The sequence below is a fragment of the Parasteatoda tepidariorum genome, chromosome 6 (assembly GCF_982258835.1).
Source record: "Parasteatoda tepidariorum strain Cologne lab strain chromosome 6, Ptep-v5.0, whole genome shotgun sequence".
NCBI lineage: Eukaryota > Metazoa > Arthropoda > Arachnida > Araneae > Theridiidae > Parasteatoda > Parasteatoda tepidariorum.
The window spans coordinates 51,817,377-51,831,735 of record NC_141760.1 but is presented as its reverse complement, the minus strand read 5'-3'; the positions used below and the strand labels follow the sequence as shown (position 1 = coordinate 51,831,735).

The following is a 14,359-nucleotide window of genomic DNA, read 5'->3' as shown; positions in this document are numbered from 1 at the left end:
TTTCGTAAAACTAGCCTAAATATTTATGAAAATATGGATATCTTCGTTAAAAACGACTCACGTTTTTTTTTTTTTTTTTTTGCTGTAACTTTGAAAATGTTAAATAGAATTAAACAAAAATTATGGATCAACTTAAAATCGATTACAAAATTGTTGCTTTAAAATTTGTGAAAAATTCATTAAAAACTGCAAAAGATATGAGTAATTAAAGTAGTTTTTTCATACAGCGCGTGCGCAAAAAAAATTTAACGAAAATTTTTCGTAATTTCGTAGTGAATGATATTTGGCAACTAATTAAAAAAAATTTGATTTGTATATCTTAAAAATTAAAGTAGAAGTAGAGTTCTTCCTTTAAAAACTGAAAACAATAAGGGGTTTTCCACAAATATAATGTTTATACTATTAACAAGATTTATCAACCAATGATAAAACACCTCTAATGTTGGTCTGGACAACAAAATGTGGACAGCAAATTAGGAAAAAAACATCCAAAAGAAAAGATACTTTTATGGGGGATGCTCCCCATCAATGCCGGTGTCATTTTTAATAAATCATGTTTAATAGTACAAAATGATATTTGTGAAAAACCCTTTATCATTTTGTGCTTTCTTTTAAAAAGTAAGAAAACTACTTTGAAAATTGCTGGAAACTTTTTAAGTTTGTAAGATTTTCAAATCGAACTTATTTTATTAGTTGCGATACGATACACTACACTCGTTAATACGATACACTACAAAATTAAGAAAGAAAATTTTTAATATTTTCTCAGCGCATGCTCAGTATACAAGAACTACTTTAATTACTCCTATCTTGTGCCGTTTTTAACAATTTTTCTCAAATTTCAAAGCAATCATTTCAGAATCAATTTTTAATTTATCCAAAAGTTTTGATAATTTTTTTAAATATATACAAAGTTATAACAAAAAAACGTAAGACAAAAGAGTTTGTTCTTTATAAAAAATGTCCCTATCTCTATAAATATTTAAGCTAGGTTTGCGAAATTTTATGCAATTATTGCATATAATAGCCAAAATAATAGTTATAACTTACAAATTTATTGCTAAATTTTTTGGAATAGGTTGTTTAGAAAATAGTAAAAACTTTTTCCAGTTCGTAACTTATTGTCCGTCCCTCAAACCTTAAAAAAGCTTTAAACTTCATGGATCTGTATGAGAAATTGCACGATCTAAACACTTCCAAATTTATAAATTGATTATCGATGTATTTTTTGAGAAGTATCAACAACAACAAAATGTGTTAGTATCGAAGTGTTCCCATCATTTTGTCCAACCCCTGTCGGTACTAATTAAACTTGGATTAAGACACCCCTTTTGAATTTATTAATAATTAAATTTTCCTTCGTTTTCAAAAAACTATTTTACCCCTTATTGTGAGATGTTGTTATGGTAATTCCAATCTTACCATGTTAGGTCAGGGCAAATTACATGAATATCAGTTTATTTCAATTGTTTCTAATTCCATTTCACAATTCATAAAATTAACTTTTCAATACGTAAATTTTTCAAGCAACAATTAATTTTATGGGACTAAAAATAATAACCCAAAAATAGTGAATAACAATAAAGACTGATTGAAATTTTCTACGTGATCTAAACATCTTGACTGAAAAATATCAAAAACTTTGGCCGATAACTTTGATATATTTTTATGGAAATCATCGCAGCAGCTACTGTATTTTGTACATTATTGTACGTTATTTTCCCAAGCAGTGACGATCAAAGGTTATAAAACAGTTATCTGTCCTGAAATTTGCTAACATTATAAAAAATACGATGTAATAGTTTTAAAGTTTTCGCATTCTCTGATATGCACCGTTTGTAAAGATGCCAGAGGCTGTTACCTAACGCCTCTTTCTTCACCCACGCCAAACTTCCTAATAAATGCAATGTTTAGGACTGGGCTATAAATCGATATATCGCGACATATCGATTTAACGCCTATATCGGCAAACCGATACAGCAACTTTCATTCCAAGCGATGCATCAGAAATTTGATTTAAGCCGTCGAACGAAGAAGACGATATAACGATACACGCAAGGACTTTCTCTTACGTTCCGATGCCAACTCGCGCTGTGGAAGACGATATTGTTTCGTTATGTTGAGACGACCTTGACTGATGGTAGAATCAGAATCACTTTTGAGACCTTATATCGTTATATCACATGTTCGTTTTCGCACCTTCGCGATTTGAAATCGCTTCTTGTAGATTATTTTCAATGGGATTAACTTCGTGATCGCCGTCGTAACCTTGTTCTGAACGCAATCTATTATTGAAAAGAATTTATAAAGAAAAGTTTCTTCATTAATTAGGTAAGTTTTTTATTTATTTTCTGACAAAACTTTTTTTATATTTTTAAATGTGAAAATTATCGGAAATCTAATTTAAGGCATCCGTAAGGAATTAAATTACAAAGTAAATAAATTTGTTAGGTTATTTTTTTACTTTCTTTTAATTTATTAAAAACCTTTCGGATAAAACTTCTAATAATTTAATGGGCTTCTATTACTGATTTTAAATTTATAAATCTTGAGTTGTTTTTATTTTTAGAAATAAAGTTAAAACAAAACTTATTTTTTGGACATAAGTCAATAAACTTTATTTGTTCAAAAGAATTTGAAAAGTTTGCGAATTTTATTCATTTCTTTTTTTTTTTTTATCAATTACTACTTCGTTTTATTAGAGAGTAAAATCATTATTTTTTTTTTAATTTTCGTTTTATATTATTAGTTAATTAGCTAAATATATTACCGAATATCACAATTCTTTTGTTTTTATTTTTAAGAATTTAGTTAAGAAACTTTGCCTTACTTTGTTTTTCGTTCATAATTCGGTCATTATTTAATTTAATTTTATTATTTATATGAAATAATAATAAAAATAGTGTTTAGGAAGCATTTTTTTTCTAAAATTTATTTAGCTCTTTGTTTTAAGCATACAAATAATTTTTTAACGAACTTATTTTTTAAATTTTGTTCCTATGCTGTTAGGTAAATATATTGATAAATTTCACTTTTATTTATTTTTTTATTTTTAAACTAAGAAATCTTTTGTTATTTGCGTGATCATTTTTAGAAAATATAACAAAACTTGTGTTTACTTCTTCTTTAAGAATTTGAACATTACGATCGAACTTAATAATTCTGTAATTATTTACGCATAATAGTACAAGCAAATATTGATTTGTTAAAAAAAGTTTCTTTTTAAAAAAAAAAAATATTTTTAACACTTTGTTTTAAATGTATAATGAATTTCTTAACAAACTTTTTCTTTTAATTTTTTAAATTTTCTTTCAATAATTTCAGCTAGATATCTTTATAAAATTCCCTTTTTATTTTTAAACTGAGAAATCTTTCAGAGAACGAAAATTTTAAGAAATTATTACAAATCTTATGTTTACTTTTTAGTTTAAAATTCGAACATTTTTAATTTTAAACTTCGGCTTTTAGTCAATCTAACTTTTATTTTAATTAAAATATATTTTGAAATTTTAAAATCAGCTTTTGTTTAATAACAATATTTTTTTTCATTAAGGGTGTTTTAGGGGTTAACTTAAATTAAGACTGCTTATACCTTATAAACGATAAAGTGCAAATATTTCATTCTGTATCTACACACATTTTTTCAATAAATATTTTAAGTAAGATTTTTACATCTTAGTCAATTTATTTAATATCTTTCTTTAGCAAAACATATATATTTTCAAATTTATAAATTGATTTAAATCAATATGCGTATGAAGTCTTGATAGAAATCTGACTTTCTGTGCCTTAAAGTAAATGAAATTCAAAAATACTATATCGCGATACATCGCTATATCGCGATGCAAAACTGACGATATATCACGATATATAATTTCTAATATCGCCCAGTCCTAGCAATGTTGTTAATTGTTAAAATGCTGCATAAAAATGGATTACATGGGACTGACCTGTTAGACATTCCAAAATGCAAGAGTAGTCAAAATACCATTTAAATATAAATTTTATCTCCATCGTTCAGCAAATTATGAACCAAATTAAAATACTGAAAATTCTCAGCTGCATAGAAAAGGAAAAAAAAATTTCCTTCGCTCTTCGAAACTGTGCATGCAACAAAATAAAACCGAACATGCTTCTCTGGTTTGATGATTGTCAGATTGAACGTGTATTTTACTTGCTGGAAAAGTTAGTTGTTTTTTTAAATTCAAATACATCTTCTACGGTGAATCTTATACCTATTGTTATTAAAGCATTATGTAATGTTCTGTCTCGAAACGCAAAGTTATTTATTTAATATGATCACGATTTTTACTTAAAAATTAAAGCTCATAACACAGAATAGGGAAAAAAAATGTAAAAAATATGAATGGAAAATAGCTCATATTTACTTCGTGCAACCTTTTCTTGACCAGGAAGTGGGAAAAAAAATTATATTGCTTTAATTAGTTTTAGAACTTTCAACTACTTTAATTTTTTAAAACTTTTTTTTGTTTTGTTTAGAAAAGATTTGAAAGATGTTACTCCATGCCCTTAAATAGGGTCCTATTATCGCAAGGACCTACGGGGCTCTGGGTTCACTGTTTGAAGAGGCATTAAATGATTGTTATTAATGTTTTTTTAGCGGTTTTTATTTTTTTTATTTTCACCTCACTGATTAATTTATATATGATATGCTTACTTCTACGTTTTGTAAAGGATTTTTGTTTGAATTATTAATAATTATTTCAGTGAACAAAAATCTTTCAGTTTCTATGACACTTTTATATAAATAATATAATTAGAATTCGATGTTTAAACCTATTTCAAAAAAGCACTATTCTGTACAAGATTGTTAATTTAGAGTTTTTTTTTTATTTTAATTGCAGAAAGATATAGTTTTATAAAAATTTATCCAAGTCTGAAAAAAAAAATTTTTTTTTTTTTTTTTAAGTGTGATTAATTTTTTTTATTTTTTTTTTAACAAAAAGATTACTGATTTTGAAAATTAAAAAGGATATAACTCAAGAGTTAGCACAAACCGAAATTTAAGCCTCGGGCACAAGTTCACCATGTCGGGCTCTGCGATATAAAGTCGGCAAAAATAAGTTAATAGACACGAAATAAAAAAAAATTTTAATTCTCTGAATAATTTTGAAACAAATAAACTACTAAGTTTTTATTAAGATTCAAAGAATTTGCATTATTAGAAAGACATATTACGCACTAACTCTATTTATTTAATTATTTTTAATTTTGCCATTAAATTTTATTCTAATTATTTTATTTATTAATTTTTTTTCCTTATTTATTTCTTACGAATTCCTAGGCATCATTACTGGTTTATTCTTATTTTTCTTGTATTATTATTTTTTTTTTCATTTCATTGTAATTATTATTTTATATTAGGATATACTATGAACTATTAGACTGTTTGAATTAATTTATGAGGAGGGGGGAGTTAACTGGTGCACACGGAATAACTTCTCCCCCATAAATTGATCCAAATTGTTTATCTTGCCAAAACTACACCTGTCAAGATACTGGTAATTGCTTTCAGGTGCGTTAGTGGGCATAGTGGGTATCCCATTGTCCTCCCCCCCCCCGCCCAGAATATTCTCTTAGCATGAAATAACTATTTTCTCAGGGTGTTTACCTGATAAAGAGGAAAGTAAGAAGGCCTCTCAGAAAAAGTAAGATCGAATTCTTAGCTTTCAGATGGAAAATATTCTAAAAATGAACGAAGCTAAAGAGCTTTACTTTGACTAACCACCATTTCATGAATAGCTTAGCTTGTCTATCGAATTGAGATGGATTTATGTAATGTTGTAATGTATCTGTAATTTTTAAGAAACTATTAATTAATAATTAAAATTATTATTAATTTAAAAAATTAAATAATTGAATAAAATAAAATTTGAAAATAGTGAACTAAATAAAATTTTGATTATCAGAACATTTTTTCTAAATATTGAAAATATTTTGACCTAAGCCGTTATTAGCAATCACATTAAAGGAGTATTTGAATTCTTTAAGAATTTTTTTAATTGCAGCTCATCTCTAATTTTTCATTAAGCACAATTATTACATCAATTAAATTTTACGGAATCGAGCGTAATGTTATTATGATTAATAATTTTAAACTATATAATTTATCATCTGTATCAATGAGGTTTGAAAATGAAAAAAAAAAAATAAGAATTTAACATAATAAGGTGATTTCACCGTGAAAACAAAAATTAAAGATTATAATTTTGTTTCAGGTGATTGAAACTATGATTGGAACTTTTTCTATGTACTGATATTTAAGTCATGATACAGACTTACAAAAGAAAGAACTACACTAAATTCATATGTCATGTTCAGTATAGAACTGAGAAATCGTTCAATAGTCTTTAATAGTATGAACAAAATTTTCTCAGCAATTTTATTTATTATTATATTTAAGCACAACATTGTTAAATACGGTTTAATAATTAACTCATTGTTTTTACTTATTCGTAAATCTTGACCCTGAAGTTTTCCTTTTTAAAACTTAGTTTTCTTTTCCGCAAATAAATGTTTCGAACTTCCAGAAAAATCCACCTTAATTTAAAAAGGAGTTAAGTATATTGGTTTTTGTGATACGAAATGAAGGAGCATAAACCAATTTGCTCAATCCAAACAATTTTTTAAATTTCTATGAAATTATATTACATACAAAATAAATTTTATGCACAAAAACACACTTTTTTTTTACACACAGAGTATTCCGTAAACAACGCTCGTAAACTAAATTATTAAAATTCTTTCGAAAGTAAACTTGAACTATTAGTCATGTTAGATGACATAAAATAACATTGAAGCGAGGAAAAATATAATAAAAACTGAAACAATAATTTATGAGGTAGGAGACATTCAAAACATTGAAAAAAGTTTGAATAGCAGAATTAAAAGAAAGCTATTTAGAAATATTTCTCAAGAAATACTTAAGTGGTGTTTAGGACATATAATTCCTCTATACTTGAAAAAAGTTTTAAAGCTTTCAAAAGCGTAATAGTCAATAAATTACGAACGAAAGCAAGGATTTTTGAACACACTAAAGCAATTAGATTAGACAAATTTGGTTGTTATTTGCCAACCCTTACGTACTTTTGGAGTTATGAACATTTTTATAAAATAAAATTCTTTTTGTCTTGTATTTTTTGGCTATAACTTTGCAAATAATCAACAAATTTTTTGGAACTATATTCAAATAATATTAAAATTGCTATTTTAAAGTTTACATAAAAAAACAAAATTGCTCAAAATATGAGCTTTTAAAGTAGTCTATCACTATCACTCTAAGCATGAGCGGAATAATTTTGAATTTTTTTTTTATATATATTTAAAATTTTTTTTATATTTATTATATATTCAAGAGATGATTAAAGTTTTAATGCATTCTTTAAAAAGTAATGAAAATAAGCCTCCGTATCAAACTTATCATCATGTAGATTAAGAAAAGGATATGTAACATGATTGCAAATTTATCATAGAAGCCAACTCAGAAAACAAGGAAACTCTTACTTTAGGAACTGGAACAATTTTTTTTGGTGAAATGCCTTCAAAAACAGCGTTTGCGCTTCATGGAGAGGAGCTACAAATATTGCATTTTTTTTTAATCAAAGTTTGCCATTTTTTTAATCAACAATATTTTGTCATGGTTCGAATGATTTGAATTAAAAATGTAAAAACAAAAGTTGATTTCAAAAATTTTGCTTTATTTTAGTCTTTTAAAAACTAGCTTCTTCTGGAAGCAAAAGAACAGACAAAAAACTCAATGTACTAACCATATTACATTGAGTCTTATGTTTTACGTAATGAATTATGTTAGTCATTGCGCTAGTTAGCAAGTATACTAACTTTTATTCTTTATTTAAGCAAAATAAGAAATAAGCAGATGAAAAATAGAGAGAGAAAAAAAAGAAAGAGCTTTTTTTTTTCCCAAAAAATTTTTTTGCCAAAATTCGTTTAAATGTGATTAATTTTTTTATATACAAAAAGAAAGAGAGACAAACTGAATAGATGTCTTTAAAACTAAATATGCTAATTCAAAAAAAAAGAAAGCAGTCTTTTATGGCTAATTTTTTAAAATTAAACCAATTATGGTGAAACTCTGAAAGTAAAATTATATTTCTACTAAAAGCTTAAATATTTCCTCTCTTGCTATTCCATGAATTATTTTTTTTTTCTATTTTTAAAAGCAACAACAAATTTCTCATTCTAAAAATAAAATAAGAAATGCTCAAGGATCGAGTTTCCTGTCGCTCCTTCAATGCTCATGAAGGGGAGAGGTACAAGATGGATGACCATAGTTACAATATATTTGACAACTTCTAGGAAACATGGTGATTTACTATTTGCGGTTTCTACTGACCCTTTTGTCATTCCAAAAATTTGCCACTGTGCTTTTCTTCAAACAGGAAGAACCATGCTAATTTACACCCAACTGAATCACACAGAGCGGAACCTCGTTAATGTAATCACACTCCTTGATGCAAATTTCTTTTAAACGAATACTAAATTTCGATTAACCATTAGATGGGAGAGGAAAATATAGAGCAAAGAACATTACGGTGGAAAACTGATGATTCACAATTCTTCATCAATATGAATTGGTATTTCTAAGAAATATTCCATATATTTTGCTTTAGTGTTGATTGTTTAACCTTAACAGCAGCTATGTAATAAATAAAAAATGAATGAAACCAGCTGTACAGGGAGTGAGTATAACTGAACCATTGGTAGACGGAAAAAAAGGTCCCGGAAAAAAAGGTACGGAAAAAAAGGTACCGGTAAAAAAGGTCCCTGGAAAAAAAGGTACGGGAAAAAGGGTCCCTGAAAAAAAAAAGGTCCGGGAAAAAAAGGTCCCGGAAAAAAGGTACCTCCATAGGGAAAATCTGTAGGGATATTTCCCCTCTCGCTTTCTGGGCAGCATGAATGCTTCTCAGTGTTTCAATGAATATTCTTTTTATCTGTAATAATTCAGATTAGATCATTGAGGTAAGGAGAAGGGTAAGGGGGGGGGACTTATGTGCTGGTTGTATTACGCTTTTTTTTTAAAATTTTATTTCATTTATTTATTCTTCTTTGATTATTTTTTAAAGCGGGAAGATACTATTTAAATTTTTCAATAATGTTTTACCTTTTTTTGTAATTTTTTAAGTGAAAAATGTGTTATTTTCTACGGTTCTGTGCTATGTTATCAATTGTAACTTATTACAAAATAAGAAAAAGCGAAAAATGAAAGAAAATAACATGCAAATACCTGTCAAAAAATTTCTATTAGAAGCGTTATAAGCGAAACACATTAATTTTACTCCCCCCCCCCTAAAAGTTTCATATAGCCTGATCACACTTTTTCAATAGAGTCAAGATTCCCGGTACAATCATGATCTTAGAAAATAAATAAACAATTTTATTGAACATTTTCATATTTAATTAACTTTTTAAGAATAAATGCATAAATAAGAAACAAAAGTTGGATAAAAAGCACTTTAAAAACGCTCGACGCGGAAAACCATGCAGAAAACCAAAAACCAGAAAATACCCACACAAAAAAACGGAACAGCAAAAAGCGCTTCAATCTAATCTTCTCATTTCAAATATTTTCCCCTACAGAATTTTCCCTACACAGGTACCTTTTTTACCGGGACCTTTTTTTCCGGTACCTTTTTTTTCCTAGAACCGAACCATTAACCATAATATAAATTAGGAAACAGCACTTTTTTATTTCCAATATGAATATAAAGCTATTTTTCCCCCTTTGGGTGTTAATAGTAACTTTTGTGTAGGTTAAGAAGCATGTTTTCTCAAAAAATCTCATATCCTAGCAGCTTTTTTCAATAGAAATGGCTGTTTTGACATCACTCTCACAGATTATTCGGAGAAATTGATACCCAAACTTTTTCTCATTTAGTGATTGACTTAAAAATTGCAAAGACTAGATTTTTTTCCATCATTCTCTGCATTCGTTATTTTCCTGTGGCACCATCTATGGCCAAGAATTCTGCCACACCCATACGTCACACCCGTTTTAAAGTACGGATCCATTCATACATCCATTTATTCATCTACAGATCGTAATTTTGACCTGAACCGGAGAACGATTAATCTCCAATCCAATACCACCAGAGGTATAATTTGTTATGGGAACATTTAGGGCTTTGTGACCCAACAGATTTAACGTGCATCTGTCACCATTTACTACACTCTTCGGCCGACTGGATTCGAGCTCCCGTTCTCACGAACGCAATCTATAGTTCGAATGTAGGTTCTTGGACTTTTTCTTGGCAAAATCAATAATATATTTCAAGGAAAATGACTATAACAAGCAGCATCGAAATAATATAATTACATAAAATCGTATTCCAAGCAATCGAAAATAGTTTTCACAGTATTGTCACTTCACTCTTATAAAAGTGTACACCATATGCGCGCGTTCATACCACCTTTAGCTAGTACACTCTCGATTATCCGTGCACGGATTATCCGGTTTGCGGATTATCCGTGTTCATTCCGGAGTCACACGAAAAATATAAAGAGAAACATTTTAAAGATTAAAGAAAATTTTATTCATGAAGTTTTAACACAACCAAATTTTTGGAAGCAATATTCGTTAGTGGATTGAAGTATATCGAATATCAGCAGCATGGTCAAAGGTAAAATCGTCTACTTTATCACGATCTTGGAGAAAGATAATATCGCTCGATGAGCAATCTTCTTCAGATGTTCAAGAAAAATATGATAACAGTATTCTCGAACAAGCAAAAGAAATCTGAGGTTTCGAAATTCTTGACGAAGAAAATTTTGAAGATTGGTTTCAAAGTGATGCATGTGAGCCTGGCTTCCTGTATTTGACAGATGAAGACATCGTTATGTTGTTAAATCAAATAGTGATGATAGTGACTGATGCAGAAGATGTAGTAAATGAGGGAAATAGAATTTCTATTTCTGCTGCTCTGTGGAAATTTTATTAGATTATATGGGAGGATTTCATTACGGTGACATTACTGCAGTTCGTAAAACATGTGTAAAACATATGACGAAGACGCATTACACAATATTTTAAAAGGAAAATTCCTAGTTTGATGTTATACAGCATGCAAATGTCAGTAATTTTTATATTTTTTGTACTGATATTGATTTTTTCTCTAATTAGAAGAGTTTTCGGATTATCCGTGTTTTTCGATTCTCCGTGCTCCCTGTCCCGGTGATTAACCCGGATAATCGGGAGTGCACTGTATTTTTGAAAATTTGAATTACTTGTTTGTCCACAGAACGCAACATGATGAGATTTAGACTTTTTTGTCTTAGACTAAGGTGACCAGCGTCTTCACTAAACTAAAAAGCTGGTTTTAATATTCTGAGAACAAAAATATATACGCAAAATAAAAAACGGACCACCCTAAATAACTTTTGATCTAATGATCGGATCTTCACTTTCTAGAACTCAATCTTAATGGTTCAAGGGGGTGATTTTAAATATGACAATTAATTAGTGCAGACGATATTCTAAGTGGTAGAGGGAAAAAATTTCCCGGAGAAAAAGTACTTGTAAAAAGAGTCTCGGTAAAAAAGGGGAATTTCAGGGCATTCAGTTTCGCTGAGTTGGATGTATTTCTTTTCTTGGTTTTTTTTAAGGGGGAAGGATTATTTCAAAATTTTTTAATGGATAATATGTAATTTTTTATTTTAAATAATATTTTGCGTAGAAGTTGTTGATGTGTTTAAATGAATCTGAGGCTTTTGAGTCAGGCCTATTTCTTCTTTCTTTTTACAAGAGGGAGAGTATTTAAAATAATTTTTATTTATACTTATTATTTTGATGTATTTCTCTTTTTTTTTATGAGGAAAGAATTATTTAAAATATTTTTTTTATGAAATACATGTTATTTTTAATTGTTTATTTATTTATTTATGTTATTTATTATTTTGCAGAAAGGACTGCAACAATTCTCTGTATCAAGAATAATTTTCTCATTATTTTATTATTATGATTTAGATTTGCTAATTGAGGTAAGGTACTTTTGGGTGCGACGTATTTTTTTTCCTTTTAAGAAGGTGGTTTATTTTAAAAGTTTTTTTTCTTTCCTTCTATTATAGATTTTTTTCTTTTAAAAAAAAACTAATTTTTATGAAGAAAGGGCTGAAAGAATTCACTACATGATAAATGTTTTTCTCACTATTTTATAATTCTGATTCAGATCCGCTAAGTGAGGTAAGGAGGAGGAATTTTCAGGTAGAACACTTCTTTCATTTTAAAAGAGAGATGTTTTTTTTTTTTTTTTTTTTTTTTTTACAAAAGGTGTTATTTTTTAATTTTTAATATAGAAAGTGCTGAAAATATTATCTGCTCAGTGAAAGTTTTTCCTACTATTTTAACAGGTATTGAAGATTTTGATAAAGGGAGGTGTCATTTAAGTGATAGAAATTTTTCTTTTAAGAGATTATTTTAAATATTTTTATGGACCATTTATTGATGGATATATGGGATAGTTATTCTGCTATTCCATGCAACACAAATTATTTTAATAATGAATTTAATTAAGATTACTTGTTCATAGTTAATACATTTTATTTTGGTATTTTAAATACTTGATTAAATTCTTTTTTTAAATGGTTAATTTTATAGCACTTATTAAAACGTTAGTTTGCGTTGATTACATTACATTAAATAGTGCATTAAAAAATACATTAAATAGTGCGTAAGAGCACTTTCAACTATTTTTATAAGAATTTTTTCCAATAACGTTTATATATATGGGTGATTCTCACGAAACATGACAATTCGGACAAAAAATTTCTTCAAATTTAAAGTCTTCAAAATAATCTAAAAAAATTTTTGTATACTTCTTTAGCTACACTTAATAATATCTTGTAGACAGCAGTGTAGTTTATAGAAATTTGTTCGAGAAAAAGAATAAAATAGAAATTCACCAAATCTTGAATGTCAGGAAAATGACATATTACCTTAGAAGTTTAAAAAACAGTCATTTTAAGTAAGTAACTCAACTTAAGCCTTTATGTTAGATGGACCATAAATTGCTTAAATTAATTCTTTTTATCCACTGTAGAAGGAAGCAAAAAAATTTTTGTTGCTGATATGTGCAGAATAAAATTTTGTATAATAATCAATCATTAAATAAATAAATAACTTTGATTACATCCAGGCCTATTACAATCATACATAAACTTGGAATTAAGTTAATATTTGCTTTCCCTCTTTACAGCAATACCAGTTAAAAAGAATTTCTGGTAACACTTCAATGTCCTGGCATTCATAAGCCAGGATAATGACAAATTCACCATTTTATAGCATATAACTTTACTTTAACTTAATATTTTGGCCAATGACTTTTATATTCTGCAGAAAACAACAGTATTTCTTAAAATAACTCAGATAAATCTATGTAGTTTTTGTTATTAATGATTTCAAGAAACCAGGAAAATGACAGCATAAAAACCTACTCACCTTGAAAAAAATTTTTAAATAGATTTTGAGCCAGAAAATTGGTTCTTTATTCATGCAACAAGACATGTTCAGTTAGTAGGGTATCTAATCAATCTGTTAACATAAGATATTGATTCCTGGCGCTATCGGTAGACGGAAAAAAAGGTCCCGGAAAAAAAGGTACTGAAAAAAAGGTCGCGGTAAAAAAGGTCCCTGGAAAAAAAGGTATGGAAAAAAGGGTCCCTGGAAAAAAAGGTCCCGGAAAAAAAGGTCCCGGTAAAAAAGGTACCTTCATAGGGAAAATCTGTAGGGATATTTCCCCTCTCGCTTTCAGGGCAGCATGAATGCTTCTCGCTGTTTCAATGAATATTCTTTTTATCTGTAATAATTCAGATTAGATCATTGAGGTAAGGAGAAGGGAAAGGGGGGGGACTTATGGGCTGGTTGTATTACGCTTTTTTTTTAAATTTTATTTCATTTATTTATTCTTCTTTGATTATTTTTTAAAGCGGGAAGATACTATTTAAATTTTTCAATAATGTTTTACTTTTTTTTTGTTAGTTTTTTTAAGTGAAAAATGTGTTATTTTCTATCTTAAATTATATTTTGTGAAGAAGTTGCTAATGTGAGGCTTAAAGTAGCCAATCGGGGAAGTTGGGAGAATTTATGTGTTGGATGTTTATTCGTGATTGGAGGTGAAAGTATTGGTCCTTTTTAATTAGTTAAAAATGGGCGACACGAAAAAAAAAACATGCACGGAACAGCAAAATGCGCTTCAATCTAATCTTCTCATGGAGTCTAATCTTCAATCTAATCTTCTCCATGAATCTTCTCCTTTCAAATATTTTCCCTACACAGGTACCTTTTTTACCGGGACCTTTTTTTCCGTACCTTTTTTTCCAGGTACCT

At 28.1% G+C, this 14,359-nt stretch overlaps 1 protein-coding gene across 5 annotated transcripts in view; it reads right to left on the bottom strand.

Annotated features, from left to right (window-relative positions):
- LOC107457377 (putative carbonic anhydrase 3) overlaps positions 1–14,359 on the bottom strand; it is a 60,203-nt gene that overhangs the window by 37,044 nt on the left and 8,800 nt on the right. Inside the window, exon 1 of one of the 5 annotated variants that reach the window (XM_043051553.3) lies at positions 3,951–4,137. The exons of the other annotated variants lie outside the window; for them this stretch is intronic. Coding sequence (XP_042907487.2) covers positions 3,951–4,014 — 64 coding nt within the window. The 5' untranslated portion in view covers positions 4,015–4,137. Of the gene's footprint in view, positions 1–3,950; positions 4,138–14,359 lie in introns of those variants that run through there. 5 annotated transcript variants of the gene reach the window in all.